At 40.8% G+C, this 25883-nt stretch overlaps 3 protein-coding genes across 8 annotated transcripts; all 3 read left to right on the top strand.

The window, feature by feature from the left end:
• The first annotated feature begins 683 nt into the window (after positions 1 to 683).
• Positions 684 to 12673, top strand: cpsf6 (cleavage and polyadenylation specific factor 6). 4 transcript variants are annotated; one of them, XM_076111756.1, is made up of 11 exons: positions 684 to 803; positions 2189 to 2398; positions 2649 to 2752; positions 2924 to 3069; positions 3399 to 3569; positions 4317 to 4424; positions 5455 to 5950; positions 6171 to 6286; positions 6386 to 6539; positions 6844 to 7042; positions 12090 to 12673. In XM_076111756.1, the coding sequence occupies exons 1-10, from the start codon at positions 744 to 746 to the stop codon at positions 7028 to 7030; spliced, it is 1752 nt and encodes a 583-aa protein (XP_075967871.1). In that variant the 5' UTR covers positions 684 to 743; the 3' UTR covers positions 7031 to 7042; positions 12090 to 12673. The 4 variants fall into 4 exon arrangements, with proteins under 4 accessions (XP_075967871.1, XP_075967868.1, XP_075967869.1 ...); XM_076111753.1 differs by having other exon boundaries at positions 6820 to 7042; XM_076111754.1 differs by having other exon boundaries at positions 3387 to 3569.
• Positions 12674 to 14909: 2236 nt separating this feature from the next.
• yeats4 (YEATS domain containing 4) lies at positions 14910 to 17596 on the top strand. The gene is made up of 7 exons (XM_076111760.1): positions 14910 to 15689; positions 15894 to 16013; positions 16095 to 16161; positions 16315 to 16409; positions 16526 to 16615; positions 16770 to 16857; positions 17031 to 17596. Exons 1-7 carry the CDS (start codon positions 15639 to 15641, stop codon positions 17198 to 17200), a joined length of 681 nt encoding a protein of 226 aa, XP_075967875.1. The 5' UTR covers positions 14910 to 15638; the 3' UTR covers positions 17201 to 17596.
• Positions 17597 to 18055: 459 nt separating this feature from the next.
• napepld (N-acyl phosphatidylethanolamine phospholipase D) lies at positions 18056 to 25883 on the top strand. Of its 3 annotated transcripts, none has more exons than XM_076111757.1 (10): positions 18056 to 18306; positions 21079 to 21154; positions 21794 to 21907; positions 22127 to 22267; positions 22942 to 23166; positions 23301 to 23404; positions 23541 to 23706; positions 23865 to 24013; positions 24176 to 24290; positions 24818 to 25883. In XM_076111757.1, the coding sequence occupies exons 1-10, from the start codon at positions 18152 to 18154 to the stop codon at positions 24947 to 24949; spliced, it is 1377 nt and encodes a 458-aa protein (XP_075967872.1). In that variant the 5' UTR covers positions 18056 to 18151; the 3' UTR covers positions 24950 to 25883. The 3 variants fall into 3 exon arrangements, with proteins under 3 accessions (XP_075967872.1, XP_075967874.1, XP_075967873.1); XM_076111759.1 differs by lacking the exon at positions 18056 to 18306 and adding an exon at positions 18969 to 19117; XM_076111758.1 differs by lacking the exon at positions 18056 to 18306 and adding an exon at positions 18983 to 19296.

Below are 25883 nucleotides of genomic sequence, written 5' to 3'. Positions count from 1 at the left end.
TGTATTGCACCAGTAACAGGAATAATGCAACTGCAAAATATCCGCATGAGACACTTGCTGTGTGATGCTTTACAGAAAAGCTGTATGTAGTGTGATGGTTATTCATCTTAACTTGTGTCATGCAATCTGAATCCAGTATTACTATATTCTTCCACTGAAATTATGAACAACAGTGCACTCAGATTGCACTCGTGCATCAGATTATTTTGTCTCATTTTCAGATGCTGCTGTAGACTATAAATGACAAATGACTCACTGGGAGCATCATCCAGTATAGTAGTTTACAGTTTCAGATTTCTGTATTCAGGGATGCTTCCTTTCATCTTGGCTCCTTGACAGGATGTCACCACAATTCATGTAAACAATAGACAAACATACTTATGAGAGGGAAAGAAAATAAGGGATTAAAATAATCCATGGTCAACGTTGTATGTCTATGTTATGAGAAACAGTCAAAATGTTGACCTAGGCCTACTAACTCGGTCATTCTTATGAGATAAATGTATTTCAATTTACGAGAAAGTCAATATTTCATCTTTTCTTCTTACAAAATTGCCTCCTAATAAACTCCCTAAAGTACCCTAGCTCTTGTTTGACTCGTATCGTGTTTACACGGTCTCCAGCATGTGTGTAATTAGTGAAGTGGACCAGCAGAGGCGCTAGTTGTCCCTCTCTGTCTCATTGTTTTGCGGCTCAGCGTTGCTTTGCACCGCCGGGCGGAGAGAGCGACGGGTCAGAGGAAAATGGCGGACGGTGTGGATCACATCGATATCTACGCCGACGTAGAGGAGGAATTCAACCAGGTATTAAATACGCATTCACCACACTTCGACGGACGGTGGTATTTTCTTTATATGCACGTTATCCACCGTTGTTAGTATTTTTCGTAGAATGGTGTGTTCTGCTGGGTAAACGGGTTCCCTCGCATACAGGCCCCTCTTTCCACCATGATGCAAGCCTGCATCCTCGGTTATCTTTTTCGGCTCGAAATGCTGCATTTTGAGGTTTTGTCGACAGTTAGGACGGCGTGTGATGCAAGTAGTAATGGGCATGCACGGCGCAAATTAAAACATGTGTTTAGGTGAAAGCAAAAAGCAATCACTTCTATTGTTCAGCACGCACAGTTTCAGGCCTTTTTTGCATGGCTGCCTGTGGCGGGCTATCGAGCATAACAAACGTAGTTTCGTTAGCTAGCTAGCTAGCGTTAGCTGCTTCCCAAACATATTATGTTTAGTAAGTCTCTTTTGAAGTTTGTGTTTTCAGTTCATTTCAGCAGACTCTGGAAACTAATGTAAATGTGGTTTGGTATGAAACGTTTATTGTATGAATTATAAACGTATTTTAATAGATGTAACATTATGGATTGTTAGCTTAATGTGGTGTTACCATGTTATGTGTCCGCTGATGTTTTCTCCCTCCACACACGCCCCTTTTCCAAATATCCAAACCTGTGATGCAGATATTTTGTGTTTGTAGACCAGTTAGAGGTAACGTTATCTGCGCCAACATCTGTCTCCCATAGTGTAGGTAGGACTGTAATGTAACAACACAATGTAAAGATCATTTAACATCTGTCCGTATGAGCAGTAAACATCACAGCAAGTCGTTGTGAAATGTGTCAATGTACTGCTGCGATTTTTGCCTGTCTGCCAACATATACACCAATACTCATATCAGTAAGAAACAATTATTGCCTTTATATCTATGAGCTGTACACAGCACACATTAAAAGCATACCACTAGCCTGGTTGAACTGATAAAGGCAGGGGACTAGTGAATAAAGTTAAAAAATAAATCAGGATTTCCTGTATCACCAGTTTACTTCTGCAATCAAATCAAATAATAAAACTAAAAGTCAAAAATATATCCCTACATTGTGTTACTGATGTACTGAAAAATCATCAAAATATGTTCTGCATGTTTTTACAGTACACTTAGAGCTGTTTGTAAAATCGATGAAAAATTGACACGGCAGCATAAATCACCATAACACACCCGCTGCGTGTCACTGCAGCATGGGCACCGGGTAGTACATGCAGATGAATGGCAACCGTCTTCCCTCCATGCTGCAGCGCACAGAGCCGCCGCCCCCGCTCACCAGCTCAGAGCACATTGACAAAGGCATCAGACTCTGTGTTCTGAAAGTCTCACTCTCGTTTGACTGAACTGTTGCTGTCATGCTCAACAGGAAGCCGACTACCCGGTCCACGATCAGATCGACCTATATGATGATGTAATATCCCCATCAGCCAACAATGGCGACGCTCCAGAAGACCGTGACTACCTGGACACGCTGCCTACAGCAGGTGGCTCAGAGGGAGGGAAGAGTTCCCAACCCAACGTGGTCTACACCTACACAGGCAAACGGATTGCCCTGTACATAGGAAACCTCACATGGGTGGGTATCTTGAGAATCCTGCTCGGGCTATTTAGGCCCGTAGAGGAAAATTCCAGTTTTAAGAGCATGAATATATAGTAGCACCATTATCTTTAAATACATTTAAGACAGTCCTGTAAATACGGTATTCTAATGCAATGCCAAATGTTGACCCACACATTTGTCTGCACATTGTGACACTTTACATTATGAATATCAAATTAAGCAAGTCAGCACAAATATGCTGATGACGCCTTCTTTTGTTATGCAGTGGACGACAGACGAGGACCTGACGGAAGCTATCCGGTCGGTGGGCATCACGGATGTGCTGGAGATCAAATTCTTTGAAAACAGAGCCAATGGCCAGTCAAAGGGGTGAGCTGTTTTTGACATGATTAAACTAAATTGTAGCCTGTTATAGATAAAGATTATTATTATTATTATTAGTCACAAGAAATGAGAGAATTCTTTACATTGAAAGAAATACAGTGTCAGAATGTTTTTGCATGAATCTGATTGTGTTTATCCTCTGCGTTCATCTTCCAGGTTTGCGCTGGTGTGCGTGGGCTCAGAGGCATCATCTAGGAAATTAATGGAGCTGCTGTCAAAGAGGGAGCTCCATGGTCAGAATCCCATCGTCACGGCGTGCAACAAACAGTCCCTCAGCCAGTTTGAGATGCAGTCACGCAAAAGTAAGCAGGATAAATGCACATTTGGAATCTTTGTATTTTGAAAGCACTCAACTAATTGTGATAATTTAACAAGTAAGCAGGATAAATGCACATTTGGAATCTTTGTATTTTAAAAGCACTCAACTCATTTTGATCATTTAACTTGCATGCTTAAAAATGTCATGTAAAAGATATTTGCAAATGCCCTGAAATGTGCATGTGCAGTCAAATGCACAAGTACACTTATCAGACAAATTCAGTGATTGATCTCATGTTTAAATGTGTATAAAAACACAACATTTATTGCATATTAAATGGAAACTTGAGTTACTATTCAGGTAATTTCTCAGGTACCCAGTCAGGCCAGATGTCTGGGGAAGGAAAAGCTGGTCCCCCTGGTGCTCCTCGAGGAGGGTTCCCCATGGGTCGAGGCAGAGGCAGGTTCCCTGGACCACCCGGCCCCGGTGGAGACCGCTTCCCTGGTCCCGTTGGACCTGGAGGACCACCCCCACACTTCCCTGGTTAGTTTGGTAACACGTGTTTGTACCAAATCTGTTCTGTTCACAGATAATATTTATAAACTGCAAAAATCACATGAAGTGGTTAGTGATTGTGAGTAATTAAGAACAGTTTATGCTATAGCAGGTTTATTAAACATTTTTTAAACAATATAGCATTGCAACAGATTGACATAATCACCATAATGTGACAAATGAAAACTTAACATGAGATGAAGTGAAATCTTGCTTTCTGTCTGACGGTGCTGCTCTGTAAGCACAGTCCAGGCTTTGCTGCTAGTCTATTGTGTGCAATCTTCCAACTATTAAGTCTCCCCTGGCAGGACTTGGTCTTTGCATGCCCCCCCCCCCCCCCCCCCCCCCCAAATCTGGTTTGTTCTGTCGTTCACCTCCAGTTGAACAAATAATCCTTCCCTGGCTGCACTTTTCGGCTCACTAACAATTTCCAACACCGTTGCTTGAGAAGCAGTTTGCTCAAAGCTTTACTCGGCAAGCTGCCAACTTTAAATTCCTTGCAAATCTCGGATTGGCCGTCTCACACACATGGTAGGAGAGAGTGGAGCTGCCAGCTTTTCTTTTCTTTCTTTTCCTATTTTTGCGTCTTTTCCTCTCCATCCCACCTTTTTTTCACATCTCTTCTTTTGCTTAGTGGCTGGTGCCCCGTGCTGCTGGGCTGTGACAGGCCTTCGGTTAGTAGGGGGAAGTTTACGACGGGGAGAGTTGTGATTGGTTTGCTTTCTTCCCCATCAGGCCCGGGCATGAGACCAGATCTGATTAGGCACCAAGATGGCCCTCTGATGGATATGAGTTTCAATCCCTTCCCGCCGGGGGGCAGGAACGGGAACTGGCGTGGCAGAGGTGAAACACCTCAATTGATCTGATTGAATCTATCGATCACCTTTTTATCCTAACCCTCAGCTGTTTATTGGTGGGAGTTATACCATTAAAAACAGCTGAATTTCTCATTCTCTTAATCCCTTAATATATCGTTTCCACAAAATGCTAATAGCTGTACATAAGGCCGGGATAACAGTGTTCAAACTAAAACATTTTAGAGATGTGCTTTGTTCTTTTAAAGTCAGTTACTTCAGATCAAAAATTCACAATTGGTTTTAAAAAGCATCCCCATAAACTATAAAAACAAGTTTGTGGAGCAAAAGAGGTATATACAGGACGTATGTTCCTCTTTTGCTCCTCTATGGCTCAATGTCAACAAAGGCTTCCCTTTACACGTGTAGCTGCATGAGAAAACCAAATGCATCCGGCGAAGCCTTGTAGGTCTTATTTGCCTTAAATGACGTCTCATGAGTTGATGTGGATGATCATTCTGATAACTGCAGTACGTACACTATCTCAAATATGTATGAGCTTGTCATGCTGAAGTCTTGGCAGCGTATAGGAATGCTCCCTCTCAGTGAAGCGTTTAGGAAAAAGAGCAGTGAATGCACGGCCTGTGGTTTAAAAAAGCCTGCTTGAAACAATTTGCCTCAAGTGTATCTCATCATCTGTTCTGTTGCCTTCTGGTTTCATTTGCAGCATTATTTTTTTATTATTTGCCCTTTTGACATTTTTAGTTCCCTGTCGCTATGACTTGCTCTTTATCTGTCTCTGTTATTGTCCCTGATTTGAACTGGCTTTTTCAAGGAAATCATGTGAAATACCGGCTACTTCAGGATATTAAAATTAGAGCTTGACCGATAGATCGGCCGATAAATTATTTTCAACCAGCCAATTATAATTTCAAGTAGAAAAGGCTTAGTGTTGTTTTTTCCCCATGATACTCAAATGTTGGGGAGAACTCTACCTGCTATAACATAAACAAAAGATAAAGTGTTTACAAGATCTTTGTCTAATGCACTTCTGTTTTGTCCCTTGTGTTCTCTTCTAGGTGGGATGCAGGGTCCCCCACGTCCTCCTCTTGGTCCTCTTGGTCCACCTGGTCCACCAGGACCTCCACTTCCTGGCCAGGGCCCCCCTCCCCTTTCTGGTCCTCCAAATCGAGGCGATAGGCCTCCTCCCCCTGTTCTATTCCCTGGTCAGTTTGGCCAGCCTCCAATGGGACCCCTGCCCCCAGGTCCCCCTCCTCCAGGTTACGGCCCTCCTCCCGGTCCCCCACCCCCTCAGCAGGGCCCGCCACCCCCGGGGCCCTTCCCTTTACGTCCCCCAGGCCCCCTTGGGCCCCCCATGGCTTTGGCTCCACCTCCACACATGCCGGGTCCCCCGCCGGGTGGACCACCACCAGCACCCCATGTCAACCCTGCCTTCTTCCCCCCACCTGGCAACAACAACATGCCCCCTAATGACAACCGAGGACCCCCTGGACCAAACGACCCATACGGACGCCCACCACCATATGAAAGAGGGGACTACGGTCCTGGAGGCCGGTAAGAATGGGTGGTGGAGGTGAAACAAATATTGAACATAGTAGTTCAGATAATGGAGGTTTTGCACATTGTATAAGTTCAAGAATTCTGAACGTGCATAGGTAGTTGCTGATTTACACTTAAATGTTCTTTTGTTGTTGAACCTCATTTAGATTGTTTTCAAAGATAACAGTGTCTTTTGTAATTGAACTCATGCATTGACGTTTGTGTGTATTTATAGTGAGATGGAGGCTTCTCGGACCCCTCTGAGCGAGGCAGAGTTTGAGGAGATCATGAACAGGAACAGAGCCATCTCCTCCAGCGCCATATCTAGAGCAGTGTCTGATGCCAGTGCAGGTAACACACATCAGAATACAGACGTGCACACATTTAATGTCAACAAGACAAAACACTGAGAGCCTATTAAAACCTAATGCAACCTTGTGTTCTCCTTAGCTGACTATGGCAGTGCTATAGAGACCCTGGTGACAGCTATCAGTCTGATTAAGCAGTCCAAAGTGTCAGCAGACGACCGCTGTAAGGTCCTAATCAGTTCCCTGCAGGACTGTCTCCACGGCATTGAGTCAAAAAGCTACGGTTCCGCCTCCAGGTAAGATTCTGGTTTTGCGCATTAGCCATTAAATGTGACACACGTTTTTTTTAAAGCTAAAAAGACACAGAACCACTTGTCAGATTGCTTATCTTGAGAATATTTTGGATATATATCTATATAGAATAACTTGAAAAAAATGTGAGTTAGCCAGATTTGAAGTGTGGACTATTTCTTGCCTGTATGTACTGTAATTGTGTCTGTATCTAAACAATTTCTTCCAATTGGGAATTGGCCCTGGAACATTTGGTATTTGAAACTTTGAACCCCTTGTACACAGTCCAATGATGCTTGTCCATGCCAGGCGAGAACGTTCCAGGGAACGGGACCACAGTCGCTCCAGAGAAAAGAGCCGACGTCACAAGTCCCGCAGTCGTGACAGGCATGAGGACTATTACCGAGAACGCAGCCGGGAGCGGGACCGCCATCGTGAGAGGGACCGCGACCGAGACCGGGAAAGAGAGAGGGAGAGGGAGTACCGACACCGCTAGACGAGAAGGGAGGTGGGTACCACATTTCCAGAGTCATTTACTTCCGTCATAAGCTCTTTTCTGTCTTCTTCATCACTGCACTTTTTAGACCTGGATCGAGGCAGAAGATGCGTTCGCTGCGCGCTCCCCTCCTCTCTTCTTCATTGGATTAAAGGCTTCGGTTAAGTTTAGGATTTTCTGTGCCTATATCCTATTTGGCCAAAATAATCTACAGAGGGTGTTGTGTGACACCCAGGATAACAAATTATCAAGGAAGTGTTGCCTCTGGTCCTCATTGATACAGTCAGTCATACGTCATAAAAGGCTTTTGGGCATTTTAAAAACTTTTGAAATAATTATTTACAGTAGAGAGCGACAAATTTAAATCTCCCTCTATGAATATATGAGGAAGTAGACAAGGAGAGAGGAGGTAAGCAATGGAAAATACTCCTTTGGTTTCAGGTAAGGTACGGTAAGTCTGCTTCTCTTCAAATGTCCTAATTAGTCATCACAGTTGTGTCGTGTATCTGGTCTTTCAGACAATATGTCACTTGCTGTATTCACCCTGCTACATTCCACAAAGGGGTTTGTAAGAGTTGTATCTATGCTGTGGTTCTCCCCAAATCAGAAAAGACACTGATAATTACTGGCAATTGACTATGTGGATGTATTGTTACTTTTTGGTCTACATGCCTCTGAGGCTGGCAATGTGCAAAATTTGTCAGCCACTTTTTGTATTCTGCCAAATAGATTTCAAACCAAAATGCTGAATTCTGTAACAAAGCCGTATTGCTTGTACACTTTATTTATTGCTGGGGCGGGTAAACCTGTGAACTACTTCAGAGACTCTCCTTAGCTGATCCTTAACTAATCTAAACATCGGTTTGGCTCCTAAACAGTGAAATTTATCAAAATTTTGTTTTTACCAGCAGCTATGGCCAGTGGACCAAAAACAATATTTTTTCTGCCTTTAATATGAAGATTCAATACTTAATTGCCATTTTATTATATGTGAGTTTAATTGAAGTGTATTGTGGCTTGGTTTGTCAGTGTGCTTGTAATAATAGTCAAAGTATTCCCCGATCATTTTTTATAATACTTGGTACAGAGTCAGCATTTTTGGGTCTGTTCAAATTGTATTTTTAGAAGAACAAAAAAATGACAATGTTGAACTTGTCGATAGCTCAATCTACACTTTGTAAATGTTCCATTCACAGTCATGTTGTATACGTATTACCATTTCAGTTGAATTTATATAATTGTCATGGGAAGATGAACATTCATTTATCAAACAGTGTTGATAACTGCTTTTGGACACAGAATGTTATTGTGCCATATTTGCATTAATATTGCCTGACATTTTACTTTTGTCGAATTGAATGTTTTGTAGCCTCGTATTACTCACTTATGAACCATTGCTCCTCAATTTAAGAAAAAAACATAAGATCTTAATGCCCTAATACACCATTTTTTTAAAAACAAAACTAAATTTGAAGTTCTGCTTGAGTTAATCAATGGCTTCGCATTGACATTTTTTGTAATTTTCTAATTGTCAGAATTGGTTAACATTCAGGACCAGTGCACGATTAATTGCAGTGTCTTACAGATATGATTGGCAAGAGTAATTTACATGTACACATTGAATAATAATACGGTTTCTAGTTGAGTTATCTGTCAATATAATTGAAGGTATAGAACTATTTTTATGTCAATGCAGCAGATTCATGACTCTATGCTAATTGTTATTTGTCATTGACTGATACATAGTATACATTTTACATTTGTATTTTATGTGACTTGTATGTACATTGAAATGATTCCCACTTAGACTGCGGTGTAGATTTTTAATGATAACCCGTCATCGGTTGGCAGGAGATCATTTGGCTCATAGCGTTGTGTTTTCTGCTGGCTTTTAGGGTGTTGAGTCATGTTATGGATGAGTTGCAGTTAAAGCGATACAACACCAGCTGGTGCACAACAAATATCAATACCATGTTGCAAATGGTTTGTTGCTCTTAAATCCTTTGAGGTAAATCTTCTGTAGGCTGATTGTCTGGCTTGGTGTTAGGTTTCCATGCGCTACTTGTGTAACGTTTTGGAACTGCAGTTGAAATATCTGGTTTGATGGATTTCTGTGTGTCGTTCTCATGTCCTTCACTGCCAAAGCACTTAAGATGTTAATGGTATATAAACCAGTCCTTGGAGAGAAGAGTCCAGTAGGTTACTTGGACCCTTTAACATCCCTGTGCAGGTGTGCATCACCCCAAATAATATTTCACTAGCTTTCAGACATGAACTACATTCACTCTTGAGACCGTGTTGTCTTGATATAAACATACACATATGTTATACGTGCACTATTTCATATATGTCTCCCACACTGAGAAATATTAATTGGGGTGGTTTTGCTTGTGGGGTTGCTGAATTTTGAAAAGCAGGCAAAACTCAGACCAAAATAATTTAACTTACCGTCTCCCTTATCCGTCAGCCCAAGCTAAATAGATCTTATATGTTAGAGCTAACAGTCCAAATACAAACCAGTTCTTTTACTAAAGACTTTGTGTCCACTGGGAACCTCTTACCAAAAGATGCCTCTTTAAAACAATCACTCCTCATCAACAGTAGAGCTGCAGTCTCCTCCAACACATTTCATGTTGTTATCTCTGTTGGATAAGAGATCCCCAGTGGGCACAGGGCCTTAGGACTTTTGGTTAGATGCATTTGTTGAGTATATTTTCAACAAATGTTTCTCGGTGTAAATCTACCTTTGCATTCAGTGTGATATCTTGGAGCATGGTCATTAGGGGGGGGGGGGGAATGAAGCATATTGCTGTTAATCCTGATGGTGGGATGGCTATTTGTTGTGTCCACAGATATGCTTTAAAGCTCTTGTATCTGTTCATATTGACATGGGGGGGATGTACACTGTGTGCAACAGGCTGCATGCTCACAGTCACAGGCCTGATGTCCTTTTCAAACAGGCATACTATTTGCTCATGTTGAACCAGGGTCAAACAGTTTCTGAAGACATGATGATTAATGAGAGTGGGCCCACAGCTTGCTTGTCAGAATGTAATCTGTAAAATATGAATATTTAAATGTTCCGTATCACACAACAAGTTAAAGATCTCAGAGTTCATGGACTGGCTGACCCTGGTTCGACTCTGTCCTGTTACATATTTTAATATGTTCTATGAACTAGAATATTCTACAGAGAACATAGGTTCAAGGCATATTTTTTAGTCTATTTGATCTGTGATTTGACTGTTGACAAAGTTCAACCCCTTCCCACTTGTACTGGATGTTAAAGTCCCTTATGAATGACAGTGTGACGAGGAGTATCATTGAGTTTGACCACTGTGTTGTAAACTATATTGTTATTGTCGGTTTAACTGTTTTTGTCTGTAGCCATGCACCATGTAAACCGTTTTCTACAGCAAAAAAACGTATCACGTTTGAACATGCATTTGAATCTCTGAGTCATGTGAAATCCTCTGTACTCATTTGAGGCCTTTTTGGTGCAGATACACCAGCTGTAAGTCACCCTGTAAATCAAAACCTTGCATCACCATTTATTAATCCCATTTTACATAATTACAAGAGCTGACAAATTTGAAATGACTTTCTGTATCAGAAGTGTTGTCGTTTCACCTGATAACTGTAATGTTTCTGTTAAGAGGTGCTTTAAATTGGGTCAGAATGTAATGCGGGTAGTGGAGCGTTATTGACAGTGTAACTGTTCATAGCTGCTGTCATTAATAATTACCATAAACTCCAGTCCCTCCAGTTTGCTGTTCCTCGCATGCTGCACTTTGTCTTTCTCAATTCTAAAAACTAAATATTGCAGCTTAAATGCTGGCATAGTGTTTACTAGGCCATAAAGGTATCAACTAAATTAAATGTAAAAAAAATAAAATAATATTTATATAACTGGGCGGTTGTAACAAAGTATCAGCTACTGTGTCTGAGTCAGATGCGTGCCTTCCTCTCTGTAGTTTTATGTTTTTATCTATGGCTCTTTTGTCTTTTCTGTGTCTTTAACTCCGATATTGCTGAATTTAATGACAAACTGGTTGTGTCACAACCGGTCATGCACTGTTTCTATGTAACATGTCCCATTGGTTCAGTTTGTAGGTCTGTACCTAAAGCTCACCAGCACTAGCTGGTTGTAAGGGAAATGTGTTTTTGAAATAGCTGAATGATAAACGGTTTACTATGGCTAAATAAAAGTAATCTATAATCCACTAGATGTTTATAGGTCATTGGTACTTTTTTTAAGGGGAGGAGGCAAGTCTTTAAAAAAGAAAATGAACAATTTACCAAGAAAGTTTTACACTTTTTGCAAACCACACAAAGCAGAAAATATGCTACACTGTGCAGAATGGATCCTTTAAAGCCAGCCAGGTGCGCGCTGTAGGACTGCGATTCCCTAGAATGTTCTTTACCTTTAAGATTTTATTCATTTCCCCTCGTGTCCATCCCTGAATTGGAAATCATGTAACAAAAATGTCCAAATTCACTGCCCCAAGTCTTTAGATATACTATATTTTATATATTTTTATATGGATGTCAAGTAGCTTATGTAACATGCAAGCATCTACGTATATAAGAATTCCTTCACGCTTATTTAAACAATTTCAAATCCATGGGATAAAGTGCATTTAGGCATAAATTCAGCTGCATATTGTATTATTGTTATGCTCTGTGTGTGTACATACTGATAAACTTCAGATTTGCTTCTTGGATATTTCCTGTTCAAGTTTGCATGACCATGTTTGTGTCTGTGCCCGGGTTGGGTGCAATTCAGTCAACGGAGTCCTAACAGGAAATTCTGCCATTTAGATGCCCCGTTTTCTGACCCCCCCCCCCTACAGACCCCTTTGTCACAGTAACTTGTTCAGTAAGTGGATTTGGAAGAACTCCAGCCCTGTGACTCAAAGTGACAGTGAATTGAGCCCAGCCCTGGTGTGCACTATGCACGTGTAGTCTAGAGGTTTAATGATGAGGGGGGGAGAGAGAGAGTGTTCACTGTTGGGCTGCCTCGAAACCAAACTCCACCCTTCGTTTTGACACCTTTCAGCTAACGAGGATCAAGGATGGATGGAAGAAAAGGGAGGAAGAGTTTCAGTTCGCCACCACCTCCCCACCCTGCATGACCGGACAGGAATACCAGCACCACCTCTTCCTCCATCTCTCCTCTCGGTCTCCACCCATCCTTCTCTCTGTCTGTTCATCTTGTCTGCCTGATTAAGAGCAGTGGATGGAAGACCCTGACCTGTGTAAGGCTATGTGTTCCCAACATCTGTACTCATGGTAACTAAAGATGAAAGAAAAGAAACTTTCCAAGCAGTTCTTTTATTTTTATGATGTTTTATTTGACATGAAGTGTGATGCTTTTTTTGCAAAGAAACAATAAAATGGCCCACAAAATCCCTAATTAGAAGACACAAACATTACATCCTATTTGTTTTGTTTTTTTATTTTTCCTTGGCTCGCTGTACTGTGTACATTCAGTTTAGAGATCAGTTTTTATAGGGTACATGTTTGATGTGTTCTCCCCACCCCTCATTCTCACTTCTTCCTTTCGTTAGAATGTTTGTAAATGTCTCTCTGCTTTTGATTAAAAACTAGATGGTGTTGTAATAAAAAATGTTTACTGAGGTACTCGATGCATTTGGTGAATTCCTCTACGTTTGGCTCATTTATATTAAATGTGTATTTTAGATTGTTTTTCATATTGAATTTGTGTGAGGTTTTTTTTTTTTTTTTTTGGGCTGTATTAGCGAGCAGCTTTATGGTTTAAAAAAGTATTTTTTGTTATTTTATTCAAATGGATAAAACTTTTACAAGGTAAGAATTTAAATGAATGTACTTTTTTTGCAATGTGCATTGATGGAAGGGTATGTCAACGTTGAACTAGTTGAAGGGAAACGTGTACATGCAGCTCTTTGAACGCTTGTGGGCAGCTTCACAGTAAACCCAGAAGAATACTCGATACTGTTCACAAAGGGGGTTCCATTGTGTGTAACACACTGAATAGATATTGCCAAGAACACTTCCAATCCAAATTGTTTCTTTGTTTTGTTAATGTGAAATTATATCATTCTTATATTTAGTAATCCATGTTAATTCAAGCAGCCATTGTAGTTCAAACTTGCATGGAGTTGGTCATTCTTTATATTTTAGTTCATCCCATTTGGTGATTTGCCATTTAAAGAAAATTACTTTATTTTTTTTTTTTTTTTGCTCCTGTGTCTCACACCTAACCTGTTTGTGTTCATGTTAAACACTTTTCCTCTGTCACACCATAGATACGATATATCGACACAACATGCGGAACAAATTCAGTTAAACTGGTTCTTCATATGCACTTTGTTTAATATGTCATGTGCACCATAACATTAACTTTGTCATCATATGCAAGGAAGCCACCATCATGTTCATGGCTGTTTGTTTTTATAGACTGATTTTCAACACTTTGTGATCCAGAGCTTTTATTTTGTAGTATTTAAAATGATCGTTTTGGCAAATATGCACTTACTTACATGTCTGTTTTTTTACTATCTCTGATATTTTCGATTACAACATATATTAGGCCTAGATGTCCTAATATTTGACCTTTGATCATAAGAACAGACCAGTTAGACTGCAGTAAATAAAATAGAGGGGGATTTTTTTTTGTGGTGCTGCAAAAATATCCCATGTTCAAAGGTGTTTGATTGTAAAGATTGTGGACCCTAGTCTCCAAAATGGCTAAAGCTATCACTCTGAACTTTGATGAAAAGATGGTAATCAGACTGTGAAGGCATCCAAACATTTTGAAAACCCTAATGATGCTCCTGCTATGTATTATTTTTTACCGTTGACTTTAAAAAGAGTGTTATATATTCACAGATAATCCATGTGATCCCATAAACTTGTAAACGAGTAATGAAGCATTGTAAATTGGGTTTTTGTACCAAAAACCATGTGGAAAAAGTGGGACATTCTGCCTTTTAACTGTTAAATGTGTTTGGGTCATGCTAGATTGACGCTGCTTTGCCTCTTCAGTTGCACCTTTAAAGGCTTTATGCCTTCGCACTTTGAGTCCTTAAGGTACATTGACTGTTGTGATCTGAACAGCAAAGTGCCACTCCATGTCATCCTAAACCGAGGTCTAATGAGCGAGAATAAGAACATGTCTGTGCAGGGCTTTCAGTAACGATACTCGGGCGTCTCGTTGTATTTGCCTTGTGCTGACTTCTCTCCACAGCGCTGGAGGTAAGTGTTTTCAGGTCTACGTCACCACAGAAGACCAAGCGGTCCAGTCCAGTGGAAGTCTGGCTGACTCTGCTGCATCAAGATAGTACCTCACACAAGCAGCTGGAAAGTATCTTTTTTTTGTGTCTTCAGTATTTGACTTAAAGTAAAATGGTAGGATATATTTTTACTAGACATAACCTGAGCTGCAGATGCTTTTTCACTGTAACAGATAATGTGAATGTTTGAAGAGATTCATCTTTGTTTGACCCAACCTGAAACCCACCAAAGGTGTAACGTGGTGAAAACGTAACTTTATTATATAACTGGTTACAATTGAGATGTTCTGCCTGTAAATGTAATTGATCAGAAAAGAGCAGAAATACATGAGACTTGCCCAGTGAAGAGCAGAAATGCATGAGAAGTTGAGTTTCTAGATTAAAAGTCACGTCTAGATTATTTACAGTGGGTGCACTTAAAAGAAATAAATAAAACATTTGTAAATTTGGTTTTGTGGTTTTCCTTTGTACATGATGCATCTAATTAGTCTCGTTAGTGGGCATCAGGTAAAGGTAGACTATATAAATGACTTCAAGCCTACCAATGTGAATGAGATTTCCATATCAATTTGGTCCACAAATTATCAATTTTATTTTAGTTTTGATGAAGGTGCAAAAACAAACTAGCAAACATTGAAAGTAGAGATGATTGTATTTATTAGTTTGTAGTTAAAAACGTCTACCAAATACTAAATTAAGAGTGCAAGTGTGTAGAAATGAGTAGAGTCATGTCATTAAATGACTAAATTCTTGGACTAAATGTATTATAATAGTGCTATCTTATTGCTTATCTAGTGCATTCACATTTGACGCGAGTTGAACAAGGAAAGTTGTACTTCAACTGATCATTAAAAAATCACTACGGTTAACTGGTGTTTTCAAATATAGTTATAAACACCCATACAATTGATTTAAACTGGGATTTTGAATTATAATAAACTACGGTATCAGTACAGTAACTTATTTTGCAATGTTGACAGACTTAAAGAAACGTAATATAGCGTTTGCAGTGTGTTTGAGCCAACAAAGAAATTATGATACTAATTATTACAAAACCGTATTACATAATTCTACGCTCCTTGTCCGACGCTTCCTCCATCAGCCGGAACCTTTAACGTCTCCATGTTTCGCTCCCACCGGGCAATTTAAGACGTTACACTTGTCACTTCCGGCTCTTGTTTTGGCTGGTTGTTTGAAATGAGAAGGCTGGCTGAATGAAGCATACTTTTAATGCCTGAATGGCAGGTTTATTCAATGAGGATACACGCGGGGGAACAAGAAGAGTCCTATAGAGTGTAGCGCGGGATCAACTTCACTCCTTCTACCGGACTATGTTTAAAAAGATGACCGAATTTGGTCCAGATTCCGGGGGGCGAGTTAAGGTAACGTTACACTGCAGCAGTCTTGTGTTATTGAAAATATGAGCTCATTGTATTATTACAGTAGTTCAACAATTAAACAACGAAAATGTTAATTAATAGCATCTCTAGTCAGAATTCATGTAACGTTACCCACCTTGTAATTGGGAGTGTTTTAACAGGAACTACATTCATATGATTATTTATGCTTCTCCCTCTTATGTGCAGGGAATAACCATCGTGAAGCCCATTGTGTTTGGGAACGTTGCCCGTTACTTTGGGAAGAAGCGAGAGGAGGATGGACACACGCACCAGTGGTCCGTCTACGTGAAGCCTTACAGAAACGAGGTGAGACAGCCAAGTCACAGCAAGGCCTTCGCAAAGCTTTTTAAATTGTATACATAAATATACGTAACATTGTTCTTCCAGGATATGTCTGCCTATGTGAAGAAGATCCAGTTCAAGCTGCATGAGAGCTATGGTAACCCTCTGAGAGGTGAGTATGGGATGAGGAATCCGCTCCTGTTGTCGGGATGCATTATTATTATTATCTGTAGAGGAATGTGTTAATGGGGGTTGATACAGTTGGTACGTCATATAAGCGTACAGGCAGGTGTGTAGAGGCTCACTGTGTTTCTCTTCCTTCCAGTGGTGACCAAGCCTCCGTATGAGATTACAGAGACGGGCTGGGGGGAGTTTGAGATCATCATCAAGATCTTCTTCATTGACCCCAATGAGAGACCTGTGAGAGCCTAACATGAGCATCTCAATACTAAATACGTAACACAGGGATTTTGAGCTTTACCTCCTTGTATGTATGCTTGTATTGATTTGTGTGTGTGTGTGTGTGTGTGTCTCAGGTGACTCTGTACCATCTGTTGAAGCTGTTCCAGTCAGACACCAGTGCAATACCTAAGAAGACGGTCGTCTCTGAATTCTATGATGAAATGGTACGTCTGGTAGCTTGTCTCCACAGTTACTCCACTGCATCTATTTATCTTCATTGTTATTACTACCTACTAATATTTAATCTTGCCACCATCAATTACATGTAAATTTGGAATTGTGTGGAACTGGGAGTGATGCACCCGACTCTGTTTTCAGATCTTCCAGGATCCTACGGCCATGATGCAGCAGCTTCTGACCACATCGAGACAACTCACCCTGGGTGCTTACAAGCACGAGACCGAATGTATGTACACACACAATGAACACGAGACGCATATACAGACTAGTACGCCCCATTTCTTTTACTTTAACATCGCTGCCCTGCATAAAGTGGAAAAACGATGTTTATGCATCTGTACAGAAGAGCAGCATGGACATAGTTTGAGTTACTGTCATCGTGCTTATGTGTGTTTGCAGTCAATGAGCTAGAACAGAGGACCAAGGAGAAAATGGAGACGGCAAAGAAGAGAACCAGCCTGGAGATCACGGAGCTGAAAGACAAGCTAAAGGCCAGCAGAGAAAACATCAACCAGCTGAAGGCAGAGATCAGGAAGCTGGAGGAGGACGGAGACCACAAGGAGCACTGAGACATGGACAAACACACACAGTGATTTAAAAAAAAAAAAAAAGCCCTCATTGTGATATATTTTATGATCTTTTTTTTTCTTTTACACTCAATATTACAAAGCTCAAAGAAGACATAAGAATGATTTCCCCACAATTTACCATAATGTGTTTTTACTGCAGAACTAAAAACACAAAAAGAAAATCTGAACTGTGTTGTGTTTTGTTAGCGGTGTTGAAACGAGGATTTTATGATTCACCTTTCATGGTGTTCTTTTCTACCCAAACATTGCTGGATCACCTGGCTGTTAAGTATTCACACCTACCTGATGAGATATCCACATTTGTGTGGACGGCTTTGAATACGAATAGCTCATATGTTGTTGTTTTTTCTATATAAAGTTAAAATGTTTTCAGGATTGCCGGTAAATGTCTCTTCTGTTGTAACCATTAGGGTTTGATGAGTGTTGATTCATAAAACATGATGAAATACAGGCGTTGCACTGCAACCAGTCATGAAGTTTGCACCCACTATAATCCGTGTGGAGTCAGATGTACTGTTCAAAGATGGGCATAGCCACTACTATGCAAGATGTGGTGACAGTTATTAAAAACGTTTCTGCAAAGACTATTAAAGCATCACCATGAACTTATACTCAAACATTCTGTGGGTGCATATTCTATTGACTACCTCCAGAATAAATGTACAAAAACAGTTTGAAACATTTACAGATTTAAGAAGAAGCTTTTGTATGTTTTACATAACAAATCTAAATGTTTTTGTATCTAAAGGGAGTTAAAGAAAGAGTTTCATTAAAAGCCTAGCTATGAATTATGAAATTTCCGAGAGTCCTTGAACGCATCTGGCAGGAAGTTCAAACTTTAGCTCTCCGGACGCTGAACAACTTTTTCTTAAGCTGCAGACAAATGCTCCTTTGTGTTCTTTACTAAAACTCCAAAGCAAATATGGTCCAATGCAAAGGGCTAAAATGGAGACAGTGTTGTGCAGGCCGTTGCATTTGTTTCGGGCGTGTGGACGTAAGTTTAGTAAACGCCACGAGCGACTAACAGTTTGTGTGTCAGGGTTCAACTGTCCCCAGGTGTCCTTCATTAGGAGGAGCAATTCAAGGTAAGCCTGTATACTACACGTTCAAGTAGTGCATAGGTTTTGAGCTGTTAATATAAATGTGTGTCAGGGAGAGTGTACGGATTATTAGTCCACTTCTAGTAAATTAATGATTATTAGTTTGAGCACCATTATTTTCCAGGTAGATGAATGATGATGATGATGATTGGTGGTCAAAAAGTATTCAACTGTCATTTTATTGAAAGGGATCACGTTTCAATCTAGTTCTAAATATTAAATGTTGAATATACAGCACAGGCCCCACATTCTATTTGTGTGCAAGTAGTTGGGTTGAAAGTATGATGATAATAAATAAACAATGAGATAATTGACAAAGTAACCAATATGTTAAAAAGAAAATAGATAAATATGATTGCATGGATTAAATTGATATTGCTGTTCTATTTATGTATTTGTATTATAATTATTATTGTTGGTAGTTATTTCTACTAAATGATTAAGCATAATATAACAGACAGACATAGAAAGCGTTCCTGTACTAGTTGCAATAATAATAAGATACAACTCTTACAAATATTTTGTAAGCAAGACTTTTATTTTTTTTAGTCCTAAACATTAATTCACCCTTATTTCTATTTAAGTGCGTTTTTAGTTATTTATAAAACAGCCCGCGGTCACAGGCAGAGTTTTTAGAGGCGGTCACGTGATCAGAGGGCTTTGCACCCTACGTCAGAGAAGTCGAGCTGGTGCCGACTAATGATCCTCGCCGTCCTGCTGCATTTAAACTCCACGACTTACCTTCTGAAAGACATCTTCCTCCAACGGCAGTGACTGTTTGACTTCCCTCTCGCTGGTGACTCAAAGGCGCATTACACTCATGTACAGCTGCATTGGAGACGCTCAGGGAACCGCATAGCTCCTAATAATGTTACCCAGCTCGCATTAACATGTATATGGCTGACGTAAACGCAACCAACATGTCTCCCCGCTAAGAAAACAACTGGTGCTATTCTGTTGCGTTCAAGTTTCCAGGTGAGTTGGCTGAAAATAGCAACAACTGGCATGTTTTGTAGCCCGTAGCGATGCTCGTGTTCCTCGACAGTGAGTGCATGGTGGCCCGCGGTTTAAATCTGTTACATACTATCACTGTCGTTTTACCCGAGGGACACGTTCAGCTGGGCTAGTTTCCCCTTTAAATCTGCTACAGTGTAACTCAGCAAGCGTTACTCAATTTCCTTCTTGTATTTGGCAAAGAAGTTAATAACACGGCCAGTGTTATTGTTGCTGCTGTGTTTCCTGTCTGTGTCAATGTCTGGCCACACATTGTAAACGGGAGATATTTGAAGATATCTAAACATGTTGAGGCTGCTTATTAAATGGTTGGGCAGTTAGTTTCACAGCTAGACTCATTCATGTTCCGATTTGTGCGTGATCATGATAATGGCTATCATAAAATGTTGTTTGCTCAGTCTGAGTGACACCCAACTGCTAGGTAAATATGGTTATCAGCATTTAAGCGGCATGCACAAATAGTGTGGCCTACAGCCTGTGTTTTTCCTCATGTCTGATCATGTAAATGGCAATATTGAATTTAACCTGACGACAGAAAAGAAGAGAAACTCTCTTCAGGCTAGATGTGTTGCTTATGTGACCACATCGGGCACGCTGGCTGGCTCCATGTATCTTTGTTTGCTTGTCAGAGCTCTATTGTTGTCCCAGAGAGTCTGTGTTTCTGTGCATTTTAAAGTCTATTCACGCGTCCCGAGTGCATCATCAGCACTCCCGTAGCTTTAATGTGTGGCGTTCCCCCAAAAGAGGACCGGTGCGTTTGTGGGGCTGTGTCTATTGGCACAACAGAGGATCCACAATATCGTGCTACCCAGGACCCGTGACTTACAATTATCTTCAATCAATACGGGATAGCAAAGAAGGCCACCCTCGAGTGCATTTCCTCATAAGTGCACGGAGGAATCGGTTACAAGTGGATAGTAGTTAGTAAGGGTGTGTGCTGCACTGTGCTGTGCATAATAGCAGGATAAGGAAGGCCTGTGAGTAGACTTGCTGGCTATGGAGTGTAAATGTAGGTGTTTCGTCTCCTAACCCTAAACTAAGATGTCAAATTCACTCGTATGTTGCAACTTTTTCGACAAAAGTGGTGATTTCATTTAGTCACACAGTCGGTCCTCCTTTTATTTTACCTGAGTCAGCTGAAACCAGACCTGTAGCACAGAGTAGGGCTCAACTCACAGCTTGAGCCTCGGTAGATAGAAGAAATTAGTCGGAGCAGTTTCAACTGTTGCACTGGGCCTGTAATGAAGTGTCAATATGATTCAGTTAGATCCTAGTTTGGCATAATCACTTCATATTTATAGTTAATTTGGCTTTTTTTTTATGTGGCCTTCATTATCTTTGTGTCATGCATCAGTTACTTACCAATCAGTATTACACAAGAGTAAAAACAGCTCTTTGTGTGTTTTTATCCGTCGCCCTCACTAAGCAACTTGTGTCATAGGTTTTCCTGCCAACAAGATGTTAGAAGATAAGATACTGAGACCCAGGGTTAGTACGTGGTGCTCTGTGGTAGCACTATTTCACATAGTGTCAGTTGAATACAGGGAAATCGATCTTGCTGCGTGTCTGATTATCGTTGTTTTTTTTCTCATATGCAAACTACTATGTTTCACTCTCAGCTGTTAAATATGCTCTGTTGTATGAATGTAACGCTGTCCTCCTCAGCTGCTTCACCTTCAAGCAAGGCATGTGACATGACGTGTGAGCTAACAGTCAAAAACTGTGTGTGTGTTTGCGCGCTAGGTGTGGTGGTGAGCCCATGGAGAAGCCGTCATCTTCAGGCAGAGCAGCTCTGGAGGAGAGACATGGCCTGGTGGAGGTAAGCAGCCTGCACAACATGTGATATGTGGTCAATTCTAACTTCAATACTAACAAATATGAGTTTCTGCTGTTCAAATGTGGTCGCACGTTTTCACTGCAGACATTTTGGAATGCAGTTGTTATCAGTGTTATTGTACTTTTCATACTGTGTCAAAATGTCCTCACATTCTTTCAATTGTGAAAAGTTCTCTTCACGGTCACTGATGTTGACTTTCTTGACTCGTGCACCAGCTGTTCAAGGGGAACGTTGCAGAAGTCTGTTTACAGGTTTTGGGGGTACTACTGCATCAAGCGGCATCTGTTTGTATTCCATGCATTCTTCTTCCTTGTCAAAACAGATCATTGCTTCTGCTGCATCGATTTTGACCCTTTTTAAAAAAAAAATTAAACTGCCCATTGTGTGTCGGAGCGCGACGCTAAATCAGTCCAGAACTCTGGGCCAGATTGTTACAAAGCAACCAGAAGCTGAAAATATATTCCAAATTCATATTTCTTTCAATTTGCTGGCCCAAGAGGGTGTCTTAATCATGGTTGGTTATTTGGTTGATGGTGCTAATTTCCCATCCTGTTTGAAATGCCTTGGAGAATGCAAAATTGACTCCATCACTGTGCGTCTGTGTTTGTACCTGTACTCAAGGATGATGGGATGCTGAGAGGGGCCGAGGGTGGAAAGGTGGACGCTCGGACCCCGAGGAAGAGCAGCTCGTCTCGCTCCTCCCGCAAGAGCTTCCGCTTGGACTACCGGCTAGAGGTAAAACCTCACTTCCCATAATCCCCCTGACCAGCAAAACCTCCTCTTCTACTTGAAACACACACATCAATCATCATTTCCATAACCCCCTTCCTTCAACATGCCACCCTTCCAGTTCTCTAACTGTTGTGTATTGTGTTTCAACCTGACGTTGTTTGAAATGCCATTCTTTAAGCCTAAAATAAATGGCTAAAATGTCACGGTTTACTTTGATTCTAGGAGGAAGTAACAAAGTCCTGCCGGGACAAACATGGCCGCTGGACCAACCCCTGGCCCACATGGCGGTTCCCCTCCTACACCACCCTGCTCAGATTCCTGTTATTTGATAAAAATCACAGCAATATACCAACTACTAAAGAGGTGTGTTATTATTATAGTAAACTTTTAAAGCCATTAACTACAGTCTTGGCTTTGTTTCATATTATTCCCAGTAGGTGTCGGATCAGTATTAGAGTTCATATACAGTGTTTCCCGCCTCTCTTAGTAGTATTATTGCTCTTTGTCAGCTCTCCAAACACACACAGTATTTATAGTTTCTAGTTGAAACCTTGCTGAGCTCAGTAAGAGCTTTGCAGGCTGACTGCTCTCACACAGAAACATGTTTAACCCCTTAATTGCACAGACCAACAACCAGAGAGGTCATAGATCAAAAGTTTAATGATGGAACGTAAGCTCGCAACATTTTTGTAATAATAATGTGTGTTAGGATGTTGCCTTGTGAAGTTCATGCATAAATACTTAACAGAGATGAAACTTCAAGGTACACAAAAGGAAGTTGACCAGAGCTATTTTTTTTATTAAAAATAAATCCTGCAAGCAGCAACTGAAGCGTGTTTGGAGAGGAGCAAACAGTGAGTCTGTTAAAAGAGTGACTGGGGATTACTGATCAAATGAAGTCATAAGACTGAAACGTTGTATTCCTCATAATGAATATGTGATTGTTTCTTTCTATCCCCGTCCTTCGTCTCCCTACTGTATCCTTCCCTCTTCCCTTCGTTCCTCCTTCTCTTTGTCCCTTTCTCCTTCCTGTGAAGGCTCTGGACAGTGAGCTCCCAGTGATGGAACCGTACTTTGTCCAGAGCCCAGACCTCTCTGACTCTGGTCCGGGTCTGAGAGTCACCTGGCTGGGTCACGCCACAGTTATGGTTGAAATGGACGGGCTGAATATTCTGACAGACCCAATATTTAGTCAAAGGGCCTCACTGTTCCAGTTCATGGGTCCCAAAAGGTACAGAGGACCCCCCTGCACTGTGGAACAGGTGTAGTACTTTTTGTTTTTAATTTATCTTTAGGGAAACGCTACGTCCTCAATCATATTATTTCTTCTAAGCCTCGTTTCTTTGGCTGCTACCATCATTACCAGGGTTTCATGTTTTAACCCTTCTGCCAACAGCTGCCCAGGATCGATGCGGTTGTCATCAGTCATTCTCATTATGACCATCTGGATGCTGGCTCCGTGGCCAGTCTTAATGCACGCTTTGGAGGGGAGCTACGCTGGTAAGTGTTGAACTATTGTCAACAATAATGTTTTGAGATCCAGTCTTAAGCTTACACTCTCAACCAAAGAGCACTATTAGAGTCTTCCATGATTTTGGAATAATTAAAGTATGCCATTGAAAAATGTGTTGCACAGGTTCGTGCCCCTGGGTCTGATGGACTGGCTGGTAAAGATGGGCTGTGAGAATGTGATGGAGCTGGATTGGTGGGAGGAGAATTGTGTCCCGGGTCATGATGATGTTACCTTCGTCTGCACACCCTCTCAACACTGGAGCAAACGCACAGCGCTGGACGATAACAAGGTAGTAATTCATTACCTTTAATGTATTAAATCAATCACTATAAGAGTAGAGGGCGAATGAGGCAAATAATTCAATACAGCACAAAGAGGGTTTCATTTTTTATTTTGAGTTGAAAGCATATGAATGTAACTTTTCATATTGTTTGCCGTTTCTCTCAGTCTCTATGGGGCAGCTGGTCTATTTTAGGCCCGGATCATCGATTCTTCTTTGCTGGCGATACCGGCTACTGCACTTCCTTCCAGGAGATTGGCCGGCGCTTCGGACCATTTGACCTCGCAGCAATCCCCATTGGCGCTTACCTGCCCAGGTTCTGTACATACTGTGTCCACTTCAATAAAGTTTAACTCCACCTAAATATGACAATGTCAACAAAATCTAAGCCCTACACCCTTTGTAAAAGTAGACTAGAGTACATTTTAAAAGATGATATAGCTTTAAAACAGACACAAAAATGAACTTTGTTTTTCAGGGATATGATGCAGGGGCAGCATGTAGATCCAGAAGAGGCTGTTCGGATCCACCAAGACCTTCAGGCCAAACACTCCGTGGCCATTCACTGGGGAACCTTTGCTCTTGCCTATGAGGTACAATGTGCAGTTAATTAGTTGTGGTTTAAATGAATAGTTTGACCCGCTTCAAAAACACCGTGGCAATCAAATGTGGTTTCTCTCTGAAAGACGTAGCCCACATCTACTGGCATCAAACTCTTGCTTAGTGTGACACGATGACTCGGCTACAATGAGGATAAATGTGTCCTACTAGCTTAATCAACAGCACCCAGTTTATTAGGTTCTGCTGAACTGGACCGTGTTAGTCTGACAGGTGTTTCTATTTTTATATCCACAAGACTGAGGCCAGGGTCGGCTAAATAACAGAAACATCTCTGTGGAAAGTACTGCGAAGTTAAATCAACCATAAGAAATGTTTAATAAAAAATTTTCCAGAAACAGCTGACTCATCATAGCATACCCATTCTGGTAACAAGGTGTCATTGTTCGCTAACTCAGTTTAATACAATCTCCGGCTTGCTGCCGCACTTTGAAAGTTAGAGCTGACAAAGTAAAAAACAAATCACTTTTTCTCAATTAACATTTCATCCCTTCATCATCAGTACTACCTGGAGCCACCGGTTCGTCTCAGAGAGGCCATGGAACAGAAAGGACTGAAGCAAGAATCCTTTTTCACTCTACATCACGGGGAGTCCCGCCTTTTAGCGTCACAGGAAGGAGACGTCTTTGACTGATCCTCTCTGTAACAAAGTGCAGAAAATGTTTATCATATTTGATGGTCTACAGAAGTTTTAAAACAGAATTAAAATGTTCTACAATGCTGTATCTCCACCAGAGAAGAAAAATATCGTTTGTAATTCTTTCCTCGTGAGAAACATTTTAATATGAAATTCAAGTCACAAATATTTGTATCTGTGTAACAAAGCACAAAAATCAGACTTCTTTTTTGTTATCCTAAGAAGTATAATTGCCAATTTCACATAACTCATATTTGGAGACGCTTCAGGAAGCTTTCAGCCCTGAGACCAGAGCAGTGACGTGTGTTCAACCACTGAAACAATGTCTCATGCTAATGTTATCGGTTGGTGTAAACTATCTGGTCAAGAATAAATGAAACTCACATGGAGTAACTGGTGCAGGGAACAAGGTGGAATTGAACCACAAACCTTGAGTATGAAACTGGACGGGAGAAAGATGCAGCTTCATGGTCACACACAGCTGGACTTTGACGTTCCTGTGAGCTGTAATAGAACAGAAAACAATCAGGTTATTTAGGTTGGTGCTAGCTGATGCCACAATACAAAAAGGTATTGCTTTTCTGAATGTACACTGGCCAACATGAGATGCAGAAGTGTAAGAAGAAATCGATTTGCCTGTGAAATGAATTCCCAACCACTGTATTTCAATAGAAAGCTTTGTGAAAGAACTGTCAGACGCAGACTGAAGTTGAGCTGGGTTCACCTTCATGTCTTAAATAGTGCTTTAGTGTGATCGTTTTCACTTCTTAGAACGCAAGTAAACGGATGTATTTGCTTCACAGCAAAAGTAGAATCATTTTAGTACTCGCTGTTAAAGTGATTTATTTTTTTTATGTTAACGCTGAATGAACGTGGCTTAGACTTGTTCCATTTCACTGATTCTCCCATTAAATATAACTTGCATTTAAAA

This window comes from Anarhichas minor, unplaced genomic scaffold (genome assembly GCF_050575085.1).
Source record: "Anarhichas minor isolate MPS153535 unplaced genomic scaffold, ASM5057508v1 ptg000045l, whole genome shotgun sequence".
Classification (NCBI taxonomy): domain Eukaryota; kingdom Metazoa; phylum Chordata; class Actinopteri; order Perciformes; family Anarhichadidae; genus Anarhichas; species Anarhichas minor.
Note: the sequence above shows the minus strand (reverse complement) of the source record. Positions and strands in the feature narration are given on the sequence as shown.

Excerpts from the sequence above, each read along its gene's own strand:
- cpsf6 (XM_076111752.1), top strand. The coding sequence starts at position 744 with ATGGCGGACGGTGTGGATCACATCGATATCTACGCCGACGTAGAGGAG. Across the intron at positions 3,070-3,386 it reads TGAGATGCAGTCACGCAAAA|GTAATTTCTCAGGTACCCAG; the intron begins GTAAGCAGGATA and ends GTTACTATTCAG. Across the intron at positions 4,425-5,454 it reads CGGGAACTGGCGTGGCAGAG|GTGGGATGCAGGGTCCCCCA; the intron begins GTGAAACACCTC and ends GTTCTCTTCTAG.
- yeats4 (XM_076111760.1), top strand. The coding sequence starts at position 15,639 with ATGTTTAAAAAGATGACCGAATTTGGTCCAGATTCCGGGGGGCGAGTT. Across the intron at positions 16,410-16,525 it reads TTGACCCCAATGAGAGACCT|GTGACTCTGTACCATCTGTT; the intron begins GTGAGAGCCTAA and ends TGTGTGTCTCAG. Across the intron at positions 16,858-17,030 it reads TTACAAGCACGAGACCGAAT|TCAATGAGCTAGAACAGAGG; the intron begins GTATGTACACAC and ends GTGTGTTTGCAG.
- napepld (XM_076111757.1), top strand. The coding sequence starts at position 18,152 with ATGCAAAGGGCTAAAATGGAGACAGTGTTGTGCAGGCCGTTGCATTTG. Across the intron at positions 18,307-21,078 it reads ATTAGGAGGAGCAATTCAAG|GTGTGGTGGTGAGCCCATGG; the intron begins GTAAGCCTGTAT and ends TTTGCGCGCTAG. Across the intron at positions 22,268-22,941 it reads ATATACCAACTACTAAAGAG|GCTCTGGACAGTGAGCTCCC; the intron begins GTGTGTTATTAT and ends CTTCCTGTGAAG.